The 24,536-nt window shown below is 42.1% G+C and overlaps 1 protein-coding gene across 1 annotated transcript; it reads right to left on the bottom strand.

Moving 5' to 3' along the window:
• Positions 1–18: 18 nt before the first annotated feature.
• On the bottom strand, positions 19–23,875 carry LOC117384074 (NACHT, LRR and PYD domains-containing protein 3-like). Its single transcript, XM_033981347.2, has 13 exons — positions 23,785–23,875; positions 14,053–14,208; positions 9,914–10,009; positions 9,396–9,494; positions 8,670–8,730; positions 8,391–8,592; positions 5,509–6,398; positions 3,400–4,274; positions 3,071–3,241; positions 2,763–2,936; positions 1,304–1,468; positions 1,128–1,174; positions 19–1,045 (listed from the first exon to the last, which is right to left on the bottom strand). Exons 2-13 carry the CDS (start codon positions 14,172–14,174, stop codon positions 516–518), a joined length of 3,432 nt encoding a protein of 1,143 aa, XP_033837238.1. The 5' UTR covers positions 14,175–14,208; positions 23,785–23,875; the 3' UTR covers positions 19–515.
• Between the last annotated feature and the right edge of the window lie 661 nt (positions 23,876–24,536).

Here is a 24,536-nt window from a genome sequence, read left to right as displayed (position 1 = left end):
TGGTAAATATTTGTTTACACACAACACAGAGACTGACTGCTCCAGCTGTGAAGTTTATTACTCATCATTATTACTGCATTAAAGTACAATCATCATCATCATCATCATCACACTCAGGTAACTCTGCTTCTCTCAGTGTCTTTTAATTGCCCCTCGGGGATACATTTTATTTGTATTTTCAGGTTCAGGCACATGTCACAATGTATTAGCAGAGTCATGACGCTCAAATGAGCAAATTACAGATAGATCATCTAAACAACATACACATTACAAACTTTAAGCTGCACAAAATGACTTTGGTTGACCTACACAGTGAATTGGACACTATTGTCACAATATTCATCACCTTTTTCTTCTCAGTAACTTAGATGGACCTCTGGTCTAAAGGTTTAAAGCCCCCATGTGTTTCAGTAAAAGTCTTTCCCCTGTACAGATATATTGTATAAGCAACTAGTTCTATTTTCATGTTTTTAAGACAGTAAAAATCAGGTCCATAAAATGACAATGATTCCACATCACACCGGACACAGCCTGACAAAGGAGTCTGATGGTTGGGTCTTGATTCTGAACGCTGGGTAGACCTCTTCAGTGAACCTGGTTTTAAAGGTCTGCAGGTGAGTCCTTTGACCAGAGGAAACACCATAAAAAGACAAGACTCCTCCCTCCCAGTCCAAGTACACGCCCACTCGATGCACAGACTTTTTTAAAGACCTTCTCTTGTTTGCATGAAGCACAGAGAACTTCTCTTTATTGCAACCAAGGCTCCAGGACAGTGCGTTCTTCCCCAAACAGCTCTCCTCTCCAGCCCCTCTGCGTCTGATGCTTTTGTACGTCACTGCGATGTACACATCTCCGCTCCACTCCACCTCCCAGTAGCTCCGCCCCCTCAGGCCCTCTGCACACAGCACCTGCTTCCAATAATCAAACCGCTCGGAGTGATCGGGATACGACTGCTTCTCCTTCTCCAGGGAAATCCTTCGATCGTTATAGGAGAATTTGATCCTTTTGTTTGCTGTATTTTGGTCAAATGTGAGATGACATGCATCTGCAATACACAACAATATATTTACCTTAAGTCAATGACTTTAAAACATTTAACTTCAGAATCAGAATTCAGAAACACTTACATTTGCTAAAACCATTTTGTAATCTCTCCTCTCCTCCATGGTCTAAGCTATAAACAGAATGAAAAGGTTTATATAAAAGTTCATCCTTTTTGCCTTTGTTGTAATATTACTCCCTTAATAAATACACACATTTTTAATAATAATAATAATAATAATCTTCTGGGATGTTTTCTTACCTGAGTTTCTTCTGTGGATGGTCAAACAGAGCGGTCAGCTGCTTTGCCTCAGTTCCTTCTATACAGTTGTAGCTGAGGTCCAGTTCCTTTAAACATGAGCCTCCTGAGCTCAGGGCCGAGACCAGAGATGCACAGCCGCTTTTTGAGACCTGACAACCAGACAGTCTGCAGAGCACACGTCAGAAACTATTAGCATGGTACATGTTAGCACTATGTTAGCTATTAGCCCTATGTTAGGGCGCAGTCACACAAGGCCTTTTGAACGTGCCGTGCTCAGTGTCCTATGACCCACACATCTGCACAACCCTGAGCCACAGCCTGGTGATGTCATCAAGTAACTGTATTTGTTGATATATCACACTGAAGAGCTAACACTTTAACAGAGAAAATAAGATCAGTGGCAGAAATATCTCTGATTTAGTGATTCTGAGTCGTGTTGTGGTTCGCTCTGGGAGTTAATGGATTTAACAACAGTGTGGAGCAGTGAGTGTTAAACAGGAGACAAGAGGCTCCAACTTCTATCACTGTCCACAGTCGTACAGTATGTGTGGATGCACTGTGTGGTTTGGAGTGGAGTTTATTTACTGTTTTAGTCAACATCAGCACACGTGACAGAGCCTGTATACTCTAGTCATACATGTGCACGTACATGAGCAACTGTGTCGTGATCTGGCCCCTACTCCTCTGTGCCAAAGTCGTAAATGGGCCCCATCGTTTACACCACATGTGTCAAACTCAAGGCCCGGGGGCCAATTGTGGCCCTCCACATCATTTTATGTGGCCCTCGACAGGGTACATTAAAAGGTATGATGGTCTTAAAATGTAATTTTATCAGGAGATACACAGTTACACATCCATATTTTTACATCTAGGCAAATGCATATGCAATATTTGTCATTTAAATAAGTAATAAATACAGAAACAGTTAATTAACAAGTTAAAAAAGTAGTACATCTGGCCCTTTGAGGGCAGCCATTTTGCTAATGTGGCCCTTGGTGAAAATGAAATACCAATGCCAATGTTAAGGGACTTGGAAATGCTGATTACTTGGCTGATGTTTGCTTTGTTTTTAATTGTTAATTAGCAAAAGGCTCAACATAATGTGATTATAATGTAATTACATTTTAATAATAACGCCAAAACGCATGTACAGGTGATTTTGCTGATGTGCACCAGTAACGCCTGAAGGTGAACCCAGGCCGCCTCCATTAACTTTTACTAAAAATGTTAATGCTGTGTGTGGATTGTAAAATGCTCAGCGACTGAATTCGAGCGACTTTCTGTGGCTGAAGAGAGTAAGTTAAACCTACTTATCAAAACATCTGTCGCATGAGACTCCAAATTTGGCCAATTTAAACAGCAAAAATGTTACATCAAACTCTAGGTCAGTGGTTAGTTCTATGTTAGCTGTACGTTAGCAGTTAGCTGTTAGCACTATTTTAGCTGATGGAACGCTGACCTGAGTATCTCCAGTTTACAGTGGGGGCTCTTCAGGGCTCTGCTCAGAGTCTTGACTCCTGAGTCCTGGAGGTCATTGTTGCTTAGGTCCAGCTCCGTCAGACTGCTTCTGTCTGAGTCCAGGACGTAGACCAGAGTCTCACAGGACAGAGCGGAGAGACCACAGATGCTCAGCCTGAGGGATGGAGGAGTTTAAACAGAGCACAGAACATCGGCTTAGAGAGGAGGAGCTGAGAAGGTGCCAGTGTAACAGCAGAGGAGGAGTTGAAGAGATGTCAGTGTAATGGCAGAGTCTAAACCCTCACAGACCTGAGTGTTTGCAGAGCACAGTCTGGCTTCTTCAACCCCTCACACAGCCGGAGGGCCCCAGAATCCTGCAGAGGATTACAGCTAAGGTCCAGCTCTCTCAGACTGCAGGGAGAGCTGAGCACAAAGGCCAGAGCCTGACAGCCTCTGTCTGACACACCACAACCACACAACCTGAGGAGGAACAAGAACGTCAATCAACCGTGGTGTTAATGTAATAATAATGTAAGGAACAACTGCACATTTCATGTCTAAAACATATCCATGACATTAGATTGTCTTCAGTAGTTTTAAATGTGACAGAACAGACCTGTACTGATATACAAACATACAGAGCTTTGGAGGACAGATTGACGACGGGCATTAGGTTGAGCAGAGCAGTCTCTGATGGTTGGTATTTGCTCAGGTCAAACTCTGGTTCTTCTGTGGACAGTAAGATGGAGGTCAATGCGCTCCACTGGGCAGGAGACAGGTCTGATGGAATATTTTCAGAGCTGAGCCAGGCCTGGACCTCTTCACAGAGACCTGTGTCCTTCAGCTCGATCAGACACTGCAGCAGAGTTAGGTTCTTCTCCACTGACAGACCAGAGTCTAACTGAATTCTCAGATATTGGGCTGTTTCCTGGTTTATCTGTGGACTTCCTATTGGTTTCACCAACCCTTTGAGGAGTCTCTGATTACATTCCAGAGACAAACCTAGAAGGAATCTCAGAAACAGGTCCAAATGTCCATTTGGACTCTCCAAAGCTGTGTCCACTGCTGCTCTATAAAACTTTACGAGGGAAGTTTTGCTATAAAATATTTTGGACCAAAAAGACTGTTTATCTGAGAGCAGATTGACTCCAGAATCCATAAATTTGATGTGAATATAAAGGGCTGCCAGAAACTCCTGGACGCTCAGGTGGACGAAGGAGAAGACCTTGTGGTAGTACAGGCCAGTCTCCTCTTTAAACATCTGAGTGAAAACTCCTGAATGCACTGATGCCTCTGTAACCTCGATGCCACACTCGCTCAGGTCACACTCATAGAAGATCAGGTTTCCCTTCTGCAGCTGCTCAAAGGCCAGTTTGGATAAAACCATCAGATTTTTCTTTCCTTCTGGGGTCCAGACAAAGTCTATGTCAGATTGTCCTTTGTATTTTACATTAGAGATTTTGGCCTGGATAACCAGGAAGTGAATGTACAGCTCTGTCAGGGTCTGGGGCAGCTGTGGAGACAAAGAAGAAAAGGATTACAGAGTATCTTTGCAATTGGTTTAATTATGCAAACACAGAATCAGAAACATGGTTCCATCATTACTGAAAACCTCTTGAGTATTGACTCTTGTGAGCCCACACAGAGAGCAGGAAGGATCAGGGCAGGTCTCACTCTGCATCTCACGGCTCCAAGGGCCAGACACTGGTGGCGCAGTGACTCAGGACTCAATCCTCCAGACAGGTGTAGCTACCATTTATTTTTATAACCTGAACGACATAATCCCCTCCTTGAACTGCCACCTTAACGTGGTGGAGAGGTCTAAGTACCCGAATTATCCCACCACATGTTGGAGTACACTCCAGTAAACGAGACGGTCATGTCCCTGCGCCTTCCAGTCGGGGACAGGTCTCTCACTGTTGTGTTGGCCCATGGGCCAAACAGCAGTGCAGAGTAACGGCTTCTTTGGAGTCCTAGGTGAGATGTACTAGACACCGCATTGACAGGGGATTCCGTTGTTCTACTGGGGGACTTCAACGCTTATGAGGGCAAAAACAGTGACACCTGGAGAGGGGTGATCGAGAAGAATGGCCTCCCTGATCTGAACCCAGTCACAGTTTGTCCATAACAAACACCAGTTGAGCACAAGGGTGTCCACCAGTGCCTGTGGCACCAGGACATCCTAGGTTGGAGGTCGATGATCGACTTTGTTGTCATGTCATCTGACCTTTGGCAGTGTGTCTTGGACACTTAGGTGAAGAGAGGGGCAGAGGTGTCAACCGATCACCACCTGGTGGTAAATTGGAGGAGGACCCAAGTGTATTGTGAGGGTCTGCTGGAAATGTTTGGCAGAGCCCTCTTTCAGTAAAGTCTTCAACTCGCACCTCCGGGAGAGTTTCACCCAGATCCCAGGGGAGGATGAGGACATGGATTCTGAGTGGGCCATGCTCTCTGCCTCTATTGTTGATGCAGCCGCTCGTATCTGCGGTCGTAAGGTCTGCGGTACTTGTCATGATAGCTAATGGGTACCAGCCGTTTGCCAGAATCTCAAAGAGATTCTTGCAAACCAACTGATGCCTCAGGAGGGGAAATCAGTGTCTTCCCAAGACTGTTTACAGTGCGGGTAGAGAGTTGCTGACCTCAACTGGGGATGCTGTCAGATTGTGAAAGTAGGTCCATATCATTGTTAAATCCCTCAGTCACTGCCTGTAAAGGCTTCTTAATAACAATATGAAAGAGAAACTGACCTGTCTGTCTCCACTTTGGAGGATGTGGTCCATGACCTTGGCAGTGATCCAGCAGAAGAGTGGGATGTAGCAGAGGCTGTAGATGCTGCGTGAGGCTTTCACGTTAGACAGGACCTTAGATTCATCTTCATCTCTGAATTTTTTCTTGAAGTAAATCTCTTTCTGTGCATCTGTGAACCCTGTGACCTCGGTCATCATGATGCCAAAGTCTGCTGGGATCTGATTAGCCGCTGCAGGGCGTGTGGTGATCCATATTTGGGCAGAAGGAAGCAGCGTGCCTCTGATCAGGTTGACCAGGAGAGTTTCAATGGAGGTTTTCTCTCTCACATCTGAGATGGACGGAGCTTTGGAGAAGTCCAGCTGCAGACGGCTCTCATCTAACCCATCCAAAATGAACAGACAGCGAAACTCTTCAAACCTACAAATGCTGCGGTTCATTTCACTGAAGAAATGTCCCATGAGTCCATACAGGCTGAGGCTCTCCTCTCTCAGCTGGTTCAGCTCTCTGAAGGTGAAGGGAAAGATGAAGTGTAGATCCTGGTGGGTTCTGCCCTCAGCCCAGTCCAAACTGAACCTCTGAATCAGAAGAGTCTTCCCCACACCGGCCACGCCCTTGGTCAACACCACTCTGCTCCTCTGTCCCTCTGGAGCAGAGACGAAGAGGTCTGAACAGCTGATGGTCCTCATGGCTCTGGGTCGTCTCATTTGGATTTGTGTCACTTCATGTTCCTCATTTATTTGAGAGGCTCCTCCTTCTGTGAGGTACATCTCTGTGTAGATTTCATCCAGATGAGAGGCTTTACCCGCTGGATGTATTCCTTCAAACACCATCTGGAACTTGGACTTGAATCTGGTCTTTAGGTGGCACTGGCAGATGGGTGCAAGAAATTCTAAAGGAAAAACAAAACAAAAACATAAAAAACATAACATTTCTTTCTGCATAATCAGATCCTGGATGTAAAGATGTGGAAAGAAAACTAGCAGCACTAAAGGTCATAGGAACTATCAATGGAAAATATTGCTCTCATTACTGCCTGACCACCTTAAGAATGTTCAATCTCGTTGATGCTACCCAAGCCTGGGCCTGTGCACTTCTGTCAGTCTGTCCCAGGGCAGCTGTGGAGTGAATGAATAATTCACTGTAAAGTGATCTGAGTATTTTGAAAGGCCCTACATAAATCCAATACCTTATTAAGGATTCAGATTTAAATAGTGTATAATAAAAGCAAAAGTAATTCCATGCTCTCTGTCAGTGTTTGTCAAACTGGTCATTTTACTGTTTGCAGTAGTCTAAAATTATTAATCACTTTCCTAATGTATTCTAGGCATCCTAATTACATTGCAGTGCGTTTATTACCCTGCCACACTGACCTCTGCAGTGTCAATGTGGGTCTGGGTGAGGTACTACTTAGTGTTCTGTGTATCTCCTTTGAGGTTTTTGCAGAGTTGCCCTCAAAATAATAAATATTTAAACTAGAGCTGGGCAGCAACAAAACATGTTAATAGCAAATAATAGCATGTTTGAACTATGATGATTAATTGCATGCTGTGCACAAAAGTTAAAAAACAATATAATCATAATAATATAATTTGGCTCCTAAATAGTTTTTTTTTATTTTACCCTTTTGTCTTAAATATACTGTAGAACTCGCCCGGTGTTGTGCTGTTTGACCTTTTCTAAGTATCTGGGAAGTTATTTGAAACTGCCAAAATAATATCAAAAAGGCTGAGACTCTTTGATTCTGTGCTTTTTTTTCTGTGACACATGTGGTCTGACAAATAGATTCTCACAAATTGAGAATAAAATTGAATCAGGAGTGACACAGTGTGCGGGAGTTTTCTTAACTTTTCTCTACGCTTCACTACGCTCCTGTCGCACAGTCAGGTGTGCAGAGTCTACACAGAAGTGAAACATACATGTGACCTGCTTTAATGAATAAAAAAATGAATCACGATTAATTATTCTTAGAGTTAACACGATAAAACACATTGACGTGCTCAGCCCTAATTTAAACATCAGTCAGTGGACAGTGAGGGGATGTGACTGACAAGCGTGCGGTTGTGCACAGGGCCTATTAGATGCAGGCAGGTCTTATTTTAATCCTAAGAGCTGCTTTTACAGTATCACTGTACTGGAGCAAATTTACTTTATTACATGTATCAGATATTATTATAGCTCTAGTCATCAGTAAAATGCATTAGCAGTTTGAGATTAGACAGTAATGTCTCATTTGGACCAACTCTATCATAGCCATTTCATGCATTCCTCTTTACATTGGGTGTGTGTGTCAGGGATGCAGCTACATTATTAATAAAGGGTTTTAAAAATCACACTATGGATACTGCACTTTAAAAAGGGTGCATTGCACCCTCACTTAAGAGTGTTTGAAACCTCTTTTCAGGCACATAGACACTTAATGGAAAAATATTGTAAAGGCATCTCTTTGAAACTTAGCTGGAGCCTCAGTCAGTCTGGTCTGGTCCTGGCCCTGTAAAATATTAACAAATGCCCGCGATCAAATGTTTGCTTTTAGCCTACCCATACAGCAGAAGACTAATAGAAATACAGACACGCCAGTGGCCAGTGTTGATGTTCGTCTCTGTTTTGGAGCTACCAGAAATGAGGAAATGAAAGGTAATGATACAATAAAGTGCCATGGAAACCTGATATAAAAAGTTGGTACAAAATGATTAATACCACTGCAGCATAAGTAAAAAATACACCCCTTGCATATTTTTGCAGCAGAGTCGCAGACAGATGAGAGATGTGATGCAGTGTAAACAAGCTAATTTACTTTTAACACATTGTTGGCTGATGCAGAGGTGTCAGACTGGAGATGCAATGGAGTTGATGAGGCATAAAAGTTTGAGTCTTTTCTTACTGTTCTTGAGAGACTCTGCCAGTGCGTCCTGCTTCATTTGCCTGAGGAGATGCAGAGTTATGTCCAGAACAGCCTCTTTGGGCCTTTTCCACTCATCTGGCTCCACTTCATCAGCTTTCATAAAACACGCCATAGAGTTTACACTCTCCCACAACCTCCTCAGCTCTGAGCTCACAAATTTAAGAAGGGACATTTGAAGCGCCTGAAACAAAAAAAAAAAAGCCTTACATTTAAATATATAAAATTAATTAAATCTAATTTATTGCTTTGCATACTCACTTCAAATACAGGGTCCATTTCTGGAAAGAAGTCAGTCCTGGAAACACGTGGCATCTGTTCACTGTGGTCAACGTGATAAAGAGAAGCTTTTTATAATAAATACATGATCACATTCTAGAGCTGTAGCTCTCAGCCTCTGTTGTACTTTAAATAGGATTTAACTGTCAAAACCAGGTTGAGTCTAGAGGTGGGTAGTACACGTACATTTACTTAAGTAATGAATTAATAACATTGAACTTTTCTGAGGGTATCTGTACTTTACTATTTTTTGGCTACTGTTAGTAAGTATGAGCATCACAGATTTTCAAAATAAAAATCAATTGCCATTTGTTGACAGTCTCTAAATATTATCCGAAACATTTGCCAACACCCCTAGCAAAGTCAATCCCGCCTTATGCTTTTGGTTGGGCACGATCACGTATTGCTTTCCGTGTGAGCAAATATGTCTAATATATCGACTATCCAAACAACTTCACCACAGTGTAGCAAAGTTCCATATTTGGGAATATGGTTGCATTTTAATGGTACTTGCACTTGAAGCAGGTGCCTAGCCAACTATATATATATATATATATATATATATATACACACACATACACTCAGTGTGATGGAAAGACAAAAACCAAGCTACAGGTTTTCTCAAGCGTCCCTAATGGAAGAACTTAACGGTCTTGTGTTTGTGATGTACTCGGAGCAAATGTTCACAAAGACTGAAATACAACTTACTCTTCATTGAAATCCTGTTGTTTGAAATTCATGGGAACATCTTTTGAGAAATTACTCTTTAAAGAAAGACAGGAACAGTCCAAGATGTCAGCCGCCATCCTGAAAAATCACATTTAAGTAAGTACAAAGGTGTATAAAAGTCAGCTTAATTATAACAGTCTGATTATTTACAAATGAAATAAAACACTTTTGGCTATGACCTTGTTTAAAGGGTTTTTCTAAATATAAAAATGGTGACAAAAATAATATGATTCATTTTCATTTTGGATATTTCTAGAATACTGGCTCCTCTTCAGGACCCCTCCACATTCTACTGTCTGAAAATGAAAAATCACAAGTGATTAATCATTTAAAACTAAATATTATATATTTTGAAAAAGAAAAAATGCTCTAAAGTTGCATATAACAGGAGGCTGAAACCCATAAATTCACTGGCCTGTTTGGTCAAATGGAGCAGTACTTTTCCTGTAGACAACTTTATTTACCCCGAGGATAATCTAAGTTTGTAGAACACTTACTCTGGATTGTCCTGCCCTTTGAAATTCATAGGCACATCCTTCGAGAAGTCACTTTTTAAAGAAACACACGATGGATAAGAACCTTCTGCCTCAGAGCTGAAAATCACAACAATCAAGCAAATCAAATCATTTGTAATAAGAGAGGATACAAATGTGATCTCAATAAGGAAAGTGGAGGATTTCTCTGCCACCACTGCGGTCATTTATTTCCTTTACAGTTACATTAAAGCCCCAGTATGTAACTTTTAACACACAAAAAGCTCATTTTTAGTCCACAGAAAAAAACCTGTGGACATGCTTGCTTCTCCACAAAACTGACTAGTATTTGTCCTGAAGGACGCCCTCCCCCTGTTTGTTTCCATGAAAATGGTCCTTTGGCTAATTTTGTCAGAGCAGGACATAAAAATTCATCTATCTCCATGGCAAATGTTTCAAAGTAAACTTAGCTTTCTATTCCCATGTCTTTGTAATCCCTCAGTCATCCAGGTCTGATCCATAGTAAAAGGAAAAGTTAAATCTGTCAACTGGACAAAATGTTTTAGGAGTGAAGATGTTTTGCTGCTCATCGAAGCCACTTCTTCAGTTCGGGGCCTCCTCCCGGTGAGAAGTGCCTAGAACACCTTCCTGGGGAGGCGTCAAGGAGGCATCCTGAGCAGATGCCCGAGCCACCTCAACTGGCTCCTCTCGACATGGAGGAGCAACGGCTCTACTCCGAGCTCCTCTCGTGTGACCGAGCTCCTCATCCTATCTCTAAGGGTGCGCCCAGCCACCCTACGGAGGAAACACATTTCGGCCGCTTGTATCCGCGATCTTGTCCTTTCGGTTATTGTCCAGAGCTCATGACCATAGGTGAGGGTAGGGACGTAGATTGACCGGTAAATTGAGAGCTTTGCCTTTGGGCTCAGCTCCTTCTTTACCACAACAGTCCAACACAGCGACCGCATCACTGCAGACGCTGCAACAATCCGCCTGTCAATCTCCCGCTCCATCCTTCCCTCACTCGTGAACAAGACCCCGAGATACTTGAACTCCTCCACTTGAGGCAGAGACTCTCCACCCACCCGGAGAGAGCAAACCACCTTTTTCCGGTCGAGAACCATGGCCTCGGATTTGGAGGAGCTGATTCTCATCCCAGCCGCTTCACACTCGGCTGCAAACCGCCCCAGTGCCTGCTGCAGGTCCTGGCTCGAAGAAGCCATCAGGACAACATCATCTGCAAACAGCAGAGATGAAATCCTGTGGTTCCCAAACCAGACCCCCTCCGGCCCCTGGCTGCGCCAAGAAATTCTGTCCATAAATATAATGAACAGAACCGGTGACAAAGGGCAGCCCTGGCGGAGCCCAACATGCACCGGGAACAGGTCTGACTTACTGCAGGCAATGCGAACACAGCTCCTGCTCCGGGCATACAGGGACCGGACAGCCCTTAGCCAAGAGCCCCGGACCCCATACTCCCAGAGCACCCCCCAAAGGACACCACGAGGAACACGGTCGAATGCCTTCTCCAAATCCACAAAACACATGTGGACTGGTTGGGCATGAGCCCTCGAGGACCCGATGAAGAGTATAGAGCTGGTCCAGTGTTCCACGACCAGGACAAAAACCACACTGCTCTTCCTGAATCTGAGGTTCGACTATCGGTCGGATTCTCCTCTCCAGTACCCTGGAATAGACCTTACTGGGAAGGCTGAGGAGTGTGATTCCCCTGTAATTGGAACACACCCTCCGGTCCCCCTTCTTATACAGAGGGACCACCACCCTGGTCTGCTATTCCACAGGTACTGTCCCCGACCGCCACGCGATGTTGCAGAGACGTGTCAGCCAAGACAGTCCCACAACATCCAGAGATTTAAGATACTCAGGACGGATCTCATCCATCAAAATACTAATTAATGTAAATCATTATAACTGAGCCTCCCCCTTGAACTGCCACCTTATCATGGTGGGGGAGTTTGCGTACCTGAATGATCCTAGGAGCTATGTTGCCTGGGGAATTATGCCCCTGGTAGGGTCTCCCATGGCAAACAGGTACTAGGTGATGGGTCAGACAAAGAGCAGTTCCCAATACCACTATGATGAGTAACATAACGTGTGACGTCGCCCAGTATGGCGCAGCCGGGGCCCCACCCTGGAGCCAGGCCTGGGATTGGGGCTCTAATGCGAGTGCCTGGTGGCCGGGCCTTTGCCCACTGGGTCCAGCCGGGCTCAGCCCAAAAGGACAACGTCGGTCTGCCCTCCTGTGGGCTCACCACCCACAGAGGGTCTCATAGGGGTCAGGTGCGAAGAGGACAGGGCTGCGGTCCAAGACGGGTGTCTCGACGACCTGGTCCACAGACACAGCATCTGGCTGTGGAGACGAGGGATGTCACCTCGCTGGGGGGGAAGGAGCCTGCGCTTGTGCAGGAGGTTGAGCGTTACCGGCTAGATATAGTCGCGCTCACCTCTACGCACAGCTTGGGCTCTGGTACCCAACTCCTTGAGAGGGGTTGGACCCTCCACTTCTCTGGCGTTGCCCGTGGGGAGCGGCGCCGAGCTGGTGAGGGCTTGCTTATTGCCCCACAGCTCAGCCGTCACGTGTTGGAGTTCACCCTGGTGAACGAGAGGGTCGTGTCCCTGCGCCTTTGGGTCGGGGACAGGTCTCTTACTGTTGTGTCGGCCTATGGGCTGAACAGCAGTATAGAGTACCCGGCCTTCTTAGAGTCCCTGGGAGGGGTACTAGACAGTGCACCGACCGGGGACTCCATTGTTCTACTGGGGGACTTCAACGCTCACGTGGGCATCTGGAGGGGCGTGATCGGGAAGAACAGCCTCCCTGATCTGAATCCGAGTGGTGTTTTGTTATTGGACTTTTGTGCTAGCCAGTTTGTCCATAACAAACACCATGTTCGAGCACAAGGGTGTCCATCAGTGCACATGGCACCGGGACACCCTAGGTCGGAGGTCGATGATCAACTTTGTCGTCGTGTCAACTGACCTCCGGCCGCGTGTCTTGGACACTCAGGTGAAGAGAGGGGCTGGACCACCTGGTGGTGAGTTGGATCTGCTGGCGGAGGAGGAAGCCGGACAAATGTATCAAGCGTATCGTGAGGGTCTGTTGGGAATGTCTGGTGGAACCCTCTGTCAGAGGGGTCTTCAACTCACACCTCCGGGAGAGATTCTCCCATATCCCAGGGGAGGTTGGAGACATGGAGTCCAAGTGGGCCATGTTCTCCACCTCCATTGTCGATGAGGCTGCACGTAGCTATGGTCACATGGTCTCTGGTGCCTCTCGCAGTGGCAATCCCCGAATCTGGTGGTGGACGCCCGAAGTAAGGAGTGCCGTCAGGCTGAAGAAGGAGTCCTGTCAGGCCCTGCTGGCTTGTGGGACTCCTGAAGCAGCCGACAGGTACCGTCAGGCCAAGCGTGCCACAGCCCGTGCAGCAGTCTCAGAGGCAAAAACTCGGGGCTGGGAGGAGTTCAGGCAGGCCATGGAGGAGGACTATCGGTCGGCCTCGAGGAAATTCTGGCAAACCGAGAGGGAAGCAGTGCTTCACCAACACTGTTTTCAGTGTTGCTGAAGAGAGCTGCTGACCTCAACTGGGGATGTAGTTGGGCGGTGGAAAGAATACTTTGAGGATCTCCTCAATCCCAGTGTCAGGTCTTCTGAGGAGGAAGCAGAGTTTGAGGACTCAAGGGTGGACTCATCCATCACCCTGGCTGAAGTTACTGAGGTGGTTGGCAAGCTCCTTGGTGGCAAGGCTCCAGGGGTGGATGTACAGTAATTAGTATTTGGCTGATTTTCTTGTAGCCATATCACTTTTTCAATTGTATCACATGTATTTTTCTATTTCTTTTAAGAGGTAAAGTAAGTCATCTGCTTATTCTGAGTTCACACAACACTGATCAGTTAAAGAGGTAATAACTGCTAACACATAACACATTTAGATCACCACGTTACCTTTTATTGTTTTGAAAATACTATATTTGCCCAAAACAATTTATTAACATGAGTCTCCCCTCCCTTTGCTCTTTGTGCTAAGTCACACCCTCTTCAGAGCGCTATCACAACACAGTGATTAGTGATGTTATTTTGGTCTTATGGTCACAGGGATTAGATCACATTGATTTGTATCACCAAAGTGTAAAGTGAAAGAGCTTACTTTAAACAAACGCAGAGCTCCAACTCCCCTTCATCTGTTTTTAAGGAATCCTCAGAAGTAGCCGTAAATTCCGGTCCTTCAGGATTTGAAAGACCTTCCTTGTTTTTATATGAACTGGACATGTTGTCATTTCACAGAGAAGGAAGTGAGTCACATCTAAGAACAAAGATAAATGTCAACAACAACAGAGAGCAGGGCTGTTCACACGATCTATATCAACTGGTTTCGTTTTTTTATGTCTGATATCAGATTTTGACATTTTTTTTTTTTATTTTTTTTTTTTATTATTTGTCTTGGGCAAATAGACATCTTTTCTCTTGCATAGCCTAGGCAGCCACAATCGATGTCAATCAACATGATACAAGAGACAAGGAAAAATAAACAAAAACAGACAGCAAAACACACACCAAAAAAAAGAGTATCTCCGATTGCCCAAAAAGGAGTGGGAAGAAGAAAACTTATTTAATCCCACCCCCTCTGCTATTATTTCTTAATTTTAGCATACTTTACTTCCTTTTCATGATTGTATTACATGATTACATTGGGGACTATGAGTTAAACTCATGCAACTTATGTGTTACATCATATTGGATAAGGTGCCAACAATGGTAAGGAAAGTTATTAATACCAACAATGGTAACGGACAGTAAATACCAACAATGGTAATGAACAGCAATACAGCAATAGTAATGGACAATAAATACGACAATAGTAATGGACAGCAAAATACAACAATGGTAATGGACAACAATACCAACAATGGTAATGGACAACAGATACCAACAATGGTAAAGAAATGGCAGATACAAGCCAGCATTACAAGATTACTGAAATTATATTAAGACTCTTCCTCTAGATACTGCGACCAGATCATATTTTTATATCGATGCTTGAACGTACTGATACTATGGCATTGCTTGATGTGTATATCCAGACTGTTCCAAAGTTTAACACCACATACCGATACACAGAAACTTTTTCGAGTAGTTCTAACTTTAGGCAATTTGAATTTCTCATATTCTCTAAGATTGTATGTTCTCTCTTTGGCTGTAAACAAAACTTGCAGCTTACTCGGTAACACGTTTATGGAAGCTTTAAATAGTATAGTTAATGTAACATATTTTACAAGATCAGGAATTTTTAGGAGCTTTGAATATATGAACAAAGCATGTGTGTGCTCCAAGTATCCGACTTTATGGATGATTCGCAAAGCACGTTTCTGTAATACAACTAGTGGATTAAGTGTAGATTGGTAAGTATTCCCCCACACTTCAACACAATAAGTGAGGTATGGGAGTACTAAGGAACAGTATAAAGTACGTAGGGCATTTTGATCAAGGTAGTTTTTTGCTTTATTTATTATTGCGAGGCTTTTTGAGATTTTGCTTTTTATTTGTCTAATATGGGCTTTCCATGATAATTTATTGTCTATTATAACACCCAAAAATTTTATCTCATTTACACTTTCAATTTGAACATCATCAATCAGGATTGGTAGCTCTGTATTAATTTTTAAATTTCCAAAAAGCATAACTTTTGTCTTCTTTAAATTAAGCGATAATTTGTTGCAATCCATCCACTTTTTTATTTTATCAAGTTCCTTGTTTACAGTACAAATGAGTTCATTGTAATTTGGACTACTGTAAAATATGTTAGTATCATCCGCAAATAAGATAAGTTTTAATGACGGGGATACATTAAAGATATCATTTATGTATATATTAAACAGTTTTGGCCCCAAAACGGAGCCCTGGGGAACTCCACAAGCAATACCAAGCATATCAGAAGTGTGCACTCCCATCTGTACAAATTGTTCTCTCTTTGTGAGATACGTTCGTAACCAGTTACCGGCTAGTCCTCTGATCCCATATCGTTCAAGCTTTTTTAGTAAAATATCATGATTGATGGTATCGAAAGCTTTTTTCAGGTCTATGAAGATACCAATAGCATATTGTTTTTGGTCCAATGCATTTGTGATTTCCTCTGTTGCATCAATGATTGCCATTGAAGTTGTTCTTTTTGCTCTAAACCCGTATTGTCTCTCGTTGATAATTTGATGCTTATCTAAAAATGTTTCGAGACGTGAATTAAACAGTTTTTCAAGAATTTTTGAAAACTGTGGTAGTAAAGAGATTGGTCTGTAATTCGTAAAGCAGTGTTTGTTGTCACTTTTGAATATTGGAATTACTTTTGCGGTTTTCATTTTTTGGGGGAACTGACCTGACTGAAATGATAAGTTGCAGATATGTGTCAGAGGTTTTGCTATGTTATCTATTACCTTTTTTATTAATGCCATATCAATATCATGACAATCTCTGGATGTCTTACCTTTACACTTGAGAACAATGCTTGTCACCTCCTGAACATTTGTTGCAGATAAAAACATAGAATGTGGATTTTGATCAATACTTATCCTACACTGACAAGCTTTATTATCATGAATTTTTGCAGCCAGCTGTGAACCCACGTTAATAAAGAAATGATTAAAGCTATTGGTTACATCACTCATGTTATGAATTTCACCATTTGTATTGTTAAAGTAATCCGGATATACAGACTTTCTAGCTTCTTGTTTAATTAGACTATTCAATGTCTTCCACATTCCTTTCATATTACTTCTATTTTCATATAACTGTTTTCTATAATATAACTTCTTACTCATTCTAATTATGTCTGTTAATTAGGCCCGAGCCTGGGACTCTGTCCCGGCGAGGGACTCATTAAAACCGCGTCCGAAACCCGGAAAATGGCAAAAATCAAGTAGTAAACACGCCCCGACATGGCAATGAGTGGTGTCAAAAATTAGAACTCGACGAGCTCTAATTGTCACAAAAGACCCAGAGAAAAAATAACGAAAGACGACTCGGTAGCGCCACCTCAAACTTTGATTTTCATGGGGCCAATGGGAGCCCGACTCGGAAAAAAGTCGACGTAAAAATCCGAAACTTACATAAAAAAATAGTACATGTCGGGACATGACAAAAATGATATTATGGCCCCGCCCTAAAATGTACAGGACGTCGGCCATATTGGATCAAACCCGAGAACGACAAAAGTGCACACCCTCACATTCAGGACATTTTCTCGCCCAGTTTTCATCACAAACACGTCAAATTTGGCCAAATCCCACTAAACCCATGTGTGATTAAAGATTAACAATTACATTTTGATTATGACTTTGGGTGTGGTCAGGGTGAATTTTCAACAAAATCGCAATTTTTGCAATATTTCAATAAAATATTTGTCTTTCACACATTTTTTGTTGGGAAAACGCTAATACAGCGTTTATGCACATTTGTGAGCTGAACACAATGGTATGCAAATCAAGGCACTCTCTCACAAAATGGCTCTCTAGCGCCCTCTTCAAATTTCATTTTCAAAAATTCGTAGAAGACAAGCGATTTGTCGTGGACATGTGAAAAAATTCACAGGGGCCTTATTTGTGATGGGGCACAATGTGAGAAAGTCACATGACTGTAGCTGTTATGGTTTAGGAGAAAAATAATGGGTGGAAAATGCGTTTCCATTCTTCTTCTTCTTCTTATTTTGGTCGCGACTTTGAATCCACTTTTGACCCCCTGAACGTTAACGAAAAGTCAATTTTATTGGACCCAAAATTCAAGATTGGTGAAAAATTAATTATTTTGTTGTTCAAAAAAATTTATGTATCAAAATGACTCAATAGCGCCACCTCAAAATTTGAAATACATTGCGGCAATAAGAGACCTTTTTCATCGTAGACAAATGAAATTTGGTACAAACATAGAACATGTCAAGACAAGTAAAAAATTATATTATGACCCCACCCTAAACCCTACAGGAAGTCGGCCATTGTGGGCGGAACCTCATTTTTTCAAAATTTTACCTCTCACATTTGAATTTTTTGTGCCTTGGATTTTCTTTCAAGAAACTTACAAATTGGTAAAAATAAACTAGACCCATGTGGGATTATAGGGAACTCTCTTGTATTTTCCTAAATCATAAAATGTGGGTGTGGCCAGCCTGCAAAGAAAAAATATGTTTTTTGAAGTTTTAAATGGCCCGTAACTCAAACATGCAGTGTCCTAATTCCCGGCATTAATATACGTTTTGTTCAAAATTTTCATCTGAGTGCATAGACATGCAATTCACATATGTCAAATATTACATTGCTCCACAGCGCTCCCTTGGAATTTTAAATGGTACACAAAAAATATTACTTTGTCACAAACATTTGAAATTTGGCATGGACATCCCTATTCTGATGCTGAACAAAAAAGTCAATGACACCATATCTCTATTTTTAAAGGTGTTGCCATGGCAACGTCTGACATTTCTCATTGAAATACATGGGTTTTGGTTAAATAGGATGAAAAATATTTACTGTGTCATAGACCATTGAAATTTGGTACACATATTCCTCTCATAATACTGAAAAAAAAAGCCAATGAAGCCAAACTTCTATTTCCAACCGTTCAAGCGTGACAATATGATAAATGGTCTCATTGGAATGAATGGAGTAGTATTACTCAGTCGCTGATTTTGGGGGGAGGAGCGATGTAAGCGGGAATGAAAGGCGGGATCTCCGCGGTGGCGTGTACCCCGCGGTCGCAAGGGGTGGCGAGGGCCTTTATCACTGCTTGCAGTTTTAATTTGTTTTTATATTTCTTATATCTCTCTTCATCTTTTGTTTTAGAATTGACAAATTTCCTATACAAATTATTTTTCTTTTTACAAGCATTCATTATTCCTTTTGTCAACCAAGGGTTGTCTGCGTTTTTGCTTTTTGTTTTAAATTCCTTAACAGGACAATGTTTCTTATACAAAACCATGAATATATCCAAAAAAGTAGTATATGCTTTATCAACATCTGTTTCATTGAAGACTGAGCTCCAATCTTGGAGCAATAAACTATTATTCAATTCATTTGTTGCTTCTTCGGTTATAATTCTTTTACAGACTAATTTACTCTCACGTCTCATTTTTTTTATATCATAATCGTAAACAGCAAAAACAGGTAAATGGTCAGTAATATCACAGATAAAGATGCCACTGGTTATTTGATTATCCATGACATTTGTAAAGATATTATCAATGACTGTAGCACTGTGCGAAGTTATTCTGCTTGGTCTAGTTATTGTTGGGTAGAGGGACATGGAGAACATAGTATTTGTGAAGTCCTCTATACTTTTCTGTCTGGTTGGATTTAATAAGTCTATGTTGTAATCGCCACAGATGAATAATGTTTTTTGATTGGCAGTGGAAAAAAGTTTCTCTATCCATTCATTAAAAATGTCAATATTTGAGCCGGGTGCTCGATAAACAACGCTCACCAGAATGTTTTTCTTTTTTCCATTTAGCAGTTCAACAGTTAAGCATTCCATGATTCCATCTAATGCAAGTGTCATGTTGGTTAATTCCACATATCTGAGTGAGTTATGAATATAGAGAGCAACCCCACCCCCAGTTTTATTTTCCCTATTTTTGTACACAAGTTTGTACTCTTCAAGATCAAAGTCTATGCCTTTATCAATATTGAACCATGTTTCAGTTATTGCTATAATACTAAAGGGATAATTAAAATGTTGCAAATATTCTCTGATAGAGGGAAAATTTGCATACATACTTCTGCTGTTAACATGTATGATTGATAATTTGCCCTCTATTTCCACATTGTTTTCAAACTGTTCTTGAACAATATAACTACATTTATTAAACACAGAAGAGAGAAAATGTGCATCTGGGTCTATATCTGCAGCTGGATCAATTGTGTCTTCTTCATTTACAAAAGTGTCCAGATCCAATTGAAGGAGTTCTTGCGATGTGTCCATGCCATTGCTTTCAGTTACAACTGAGTGTGAAAAACTACTTGGTGTAGTGAGCATGGGATGTGTAGTGAGTTACCTTGCGTTCATGTCAGTATTTATCAAGTTCTTCTTTACTCCTCACCATTAAGACTTTTGCTTCCTCCGGAGTCCCATTGAGTTTAATAAAGATCTTGCAGTTCCTTACCCATGTGTGTTGTATTTTGTGCTCTCTTCTTAGCAGTCGTGCCTTCTTGGCAATTTCAGCATTTCTCCTCGTCAGGTGGTCGTTCATGAAGACGTTCGTTCCTTTTAATTTCCGTCCTTGTTTCAGAAGGGCGAGCTTGTTTTTTCGGTTGACGAACCGCATAATGACGGCTGGTGATCTCCCATTTCCAGTGGGCAGTGGATGGCAGGCCTCGATGTCTTCCAGGTCCATCTCTATCCCCCTGCCATGGAGGTAGGATGCCACCTGTTGCTCCGCCGAGTGCGTCTCCTGCTCACTGGGCTCCTCGCCGTCTGTGGCCACCGCGCGGGCGTACGAGCGAGGCTTGATCTTTATTCCGGTGATTACCACGTCATTCACGCGAGTATATTGCTCCAAATCGTCCACTCGCTTCTCCAGCTCCAAAATCCGCCTGTCCTTTTCCTCGTTCTGTATACGTAGTTTCTTTACCTCCTCAATCAACTCCATCAGTTTCCCCTGTTGGTCTCTAACAGTGATGACATTTTTACTTAGGGAATCGATCGAACTTTTTAAGTCTTCAAATTCTTCCGCCGTTGGGCTCTTTTTCGGAGGCATCCTGCTGATAGACCCAGTGGGCCAGCGACGCGCTGGATATGTGGCCGCTGGCTGGCAGTTGTTAGTTGCCGGTAAACAGCTAGTTGTTTTTAGCGCAAAGCTAGTTGTTTTTAGCGTATGTTATTTTCCCAAAATAACATAACAATTTTAATTGATTACAAACTCCTATGACCCTATTTTACTAGAAAACGGGAAAGAGAGCATTGTAGTCATATTTTGTGCAGTGTCCTCCTCAAATGAAGTGTTCCAATGAAGCTTTATACAAATTTTTAGGCAGCTGGTGAGGTCAAGGAAAATATTGACATCAGCTGGAGATTGAAGACTAATGACAATCTTTTTCTGCTTATCTGGGGTTGGGTCGCGGGGCCAGCAGTCTAAGTAGGGACTTTCAGACGTCCCTCATCGCAGACACTTCCTACAGGTCCTCCGGTGAGATCTCAAGGTGTTCCCAGGCCAGCTCAGACACATAGTCCCTCCTGGGTGTCCTGGGTCTACCCCAGGGCCTTCTTCGTAACAAAGTAAAATATGCCACAAAAAACCTAATCAGACTTAATAGATCTATCTAAAATGAAAAATGTAATTAACAGTAACACATTCGTCCATTAGACTTTTTTATTAATGTTGATAGAAACTTGGACTGAGGACCTGTCCTGGGGCGATCACATCACCTCAGCCGTACGGAAGGCCAACAGCGCCTCTACTACCTGAGGAAATTACACTGTATTTATTCTGTTATTTGTTGTTTATGTCCTGCACTTTAGCTCCTGTATTGTATTATATTGCATATATTTTATATTGTATTGTATTTTTCACCTGTTCAGGGACTACAGATGGAAATTAGCTTCGGCTACAATCTGGTGCAAAGCATCTATTAATGTTTTTTGCACACTGTCCCTTCAAATAAACTAATAAATAAATTGAGGAGTGCCCACATTCCCAGACCTCTGATGTTGAACTTTTATAACTGTGCCATCAGTTGCGTTCTGACATTTGGACTTTTAGTGTGGTTCTCCAGCTGCACTAAGGCTGACCAGCAGGCGCTCCAGCAGGTGGTGAAAGCAGCCGGTAGAATCATCAGAACGACTCTGCCAGAAATCAGCACCATCTACTCCACTCGCTGTCTGAGAAGAGTGCACAACATCCTGCGGGACCAACATCAGCCTGCGCACCATCTTTTTCACCTGCTGCCCTCAGGGAGAAGGTACAGGTCCATACGGGCCAGAACATCCAGACTGGCCAACAGTCTGTATCCACAGGCTGTGAGGCTCCTGAACTCTGCCCCTCTCCCCTCTCGGCCCCTCTCTGCCCCTCTCCCCTCTCGGCCCCTCTCGGCCCCTCTCTGCCCCTCTCTGCCCCTCTCCCCTCTCTGCCCCTCTCTCACAGACAAAAACCACATCCAACTCTTAATAACACTGAACTGGTTGCATTGTTGCATTTTGTCATCATTCTCAGGTCCCTGTCTGTATGTCCCTGTTTTGCTGCTACAAGAACTGTCTCATGTTGTACTGAAGCCACACTGGGTTAATGTTTACACTTGGGTTTAAGGGGTATTTATTATTTATGGGTTTGCACTTTATGGGATGCTCCAAACGCAATTTCGTTGTTCTTCTGTGACAATGACAATAAACTGAATTGAATTGAATTATTAATGTTGATAGAAACTTCTGGACAGGTTTAATATCCCTCCTAGTACAACCAACTTCAGCATTAGCACCAACACTTTGTGAGTACTGTTTGAAAATGTATTTTGAAAAAAAATTATAAATAATTGGTTACATATATTGATGGGGAGAAAATGTATTTAATTACAGAAAACTGAATACCTGCATTAAAATGTATTTTATATATTAAGTATTCTGATACATGGTCCAGTCAGAGTACTGTGTTCAACATTGAGTTGTATTTAAATTATAGTGAAAAAATGTAATGTAGGATTAGAAAAATCTTTGTCACTAACTAGAGAATGAAGAATCTCACATGCCTCAGCACAAGAGCAGTTCACTGTTTTTAGCATTAATTCCCTGTAGTTTGAAGCCTAAATTATGTAATAAACAATCGCAGTGTACTGTATTCTTTTGATTTTAAACAAGTAATTGACTTCTGAATCCCACTAAATGAAAAAGTAACTGCATCAGAATAGTTACTCAAAATGATTACTCTGAGTATTCTTAGTACATGTATTCAGTTACTTCCCAACACTGGTTACAAATTACATCACTAGGTACTTTTCAAAATGCACTATGTTACAACACTTAGGTTACTTGGGGATGACTTATATGTAAAATTAAATTAATCAAATATTTGCTTTTATTAGAGGTTTAAATAAAGAGAGTTGTTTAAACTGGCACCGCCCTCACACAGACTATAGGTGATATTTACTCATGCTGCACCCACGTCGTCATTCATCCCTTACAAGTCAAACTGAAAGAGGAAGCTATTTTAGCCTGTGACCATGTATAAGAAAACATGTAGGCCTGTTTATATTAAGTTATTTAGGCTTGAACGCAAAAAAACTGTGAACTGAAAACGGGTAGTTAAAGAGGGTTAAAAGAGGAACTGATTTAATGTAGGAAAAAAAAGTGTAATGTAAAAAAAAAAAAATTAAAAAATGTCATTTTATGCGGCTCGTGACAAAGTAAATTAAAAGGTATGACTGTCTTAAAATATCAGCATATCAGGAGAGACACAGTTACACAGCCATTTTTTCATATCTATGCAAATCCATATGCAATATTTGTAATTTGAATAAGTAATAAATATGGAAACAGTTTATTAACAAGTATTTGCATTTACTTTACTTTACATTTGCAACCTGAGAGCAACCATTTTGTTGACGTGGCCCAATGTGAAAATGAGTTTGACACTACTACTTTTAACCTTTTAAAACACCCATCTGCTCACCCCTGTAGACAAGGCCCTGGAAAAATATCAGAAATAAGTCTGAACAGAGGTTTTACACAGAGACTACCCCTAAAATGAAAGACTAACGCGCTGATGCTGTACAGTGGACCAGGCAGATGCGCCACAGTCAAATATAGAAACTAGAGATGTCTGAGCACGTGATCATAAACGACTCCATACCATTATCAGCTATTATTTAAACCAGAGAATCGTGAGAGAACTGGGAGTGGTTCATTTGAGCCTTACCTTAAGTAGTGATGGGAAAAATGAACCCGAGCGCCGAAGCTTGTGCCGAGTAAAATGGGCGTAGAAAAGTGAAGCTTCCCGATTCAAAAACACCAAAACCACGTGACTGAAGCTCCAGTCACTGAGGGTGACGTCATGCTCCATTTGCCGGTTCACTTCCTTTATAAGCGCTTTGAATCCGGCGACCCCTCGTGGGTGTTGTCTGCGTTTGTAGTGAGTGAGCTTCCATTCCAAGCCATTTGCAATAAAAAGTACAAAATAATTAAATAGTTCATGTGGCTTTAATATTAATGGTTCAAAGAAAGATCAGGCCCTCTGTGCAAAAAGTTTGGACGCCCCTAGAAGCAAAACACTGAAACACGAGACAAAACGTCACCTTTTTAAAGTTTATGTTGTAAGTCCAGTAATATTTTTATTTTTTGTTATATACTAAATACTATACTAAAGCACCACTTTACAGAACCATACAAATGATTTGAAGAAAAAGCAACAATGTGATTCCTTAAAAACAAGACAGATTGTAACCAAGTGTCAGATGCCCTCCCATCCTCCTGTATCCCTGTGTGTCAGATGCCCTCCCATCCTTTTGTATCCCTGTGTGTTTTTGCCTGGCAAAAAAAAAAGTCTCCACCTGGATTTATCCAAGTAAATATGTTGTTGTTGCTGCAGTTGGTCCAGTCGAGGTTCAGCAGAATGAGGTCAGCTGACACATGAATAAACTGAATGACCAGGTTATGCCATCGATGGATTTT

This window comes from Periophthalmus magnuspinnatus, chromosome 16 (genome assembly GCF_009829125.3).
Source record: "Periophthalmus magnuspinnatus isolate fPerMag1 chromosome 16, fPerMag1.2.pri, whole genome shotgun sequence".
Lineage (NCBI taxonomy): Eukaryota > Metazoa > Chordata > Actinopteri > Gobiiformes > Gobiidae > Periophthalmus > Periophthalmus magnuspinnatus.
The sequence above is the reverse complement of the archived record's forward strand: the minus strand, read 5'-3'. Positions and strand labels throughout refer to the sequence as shown.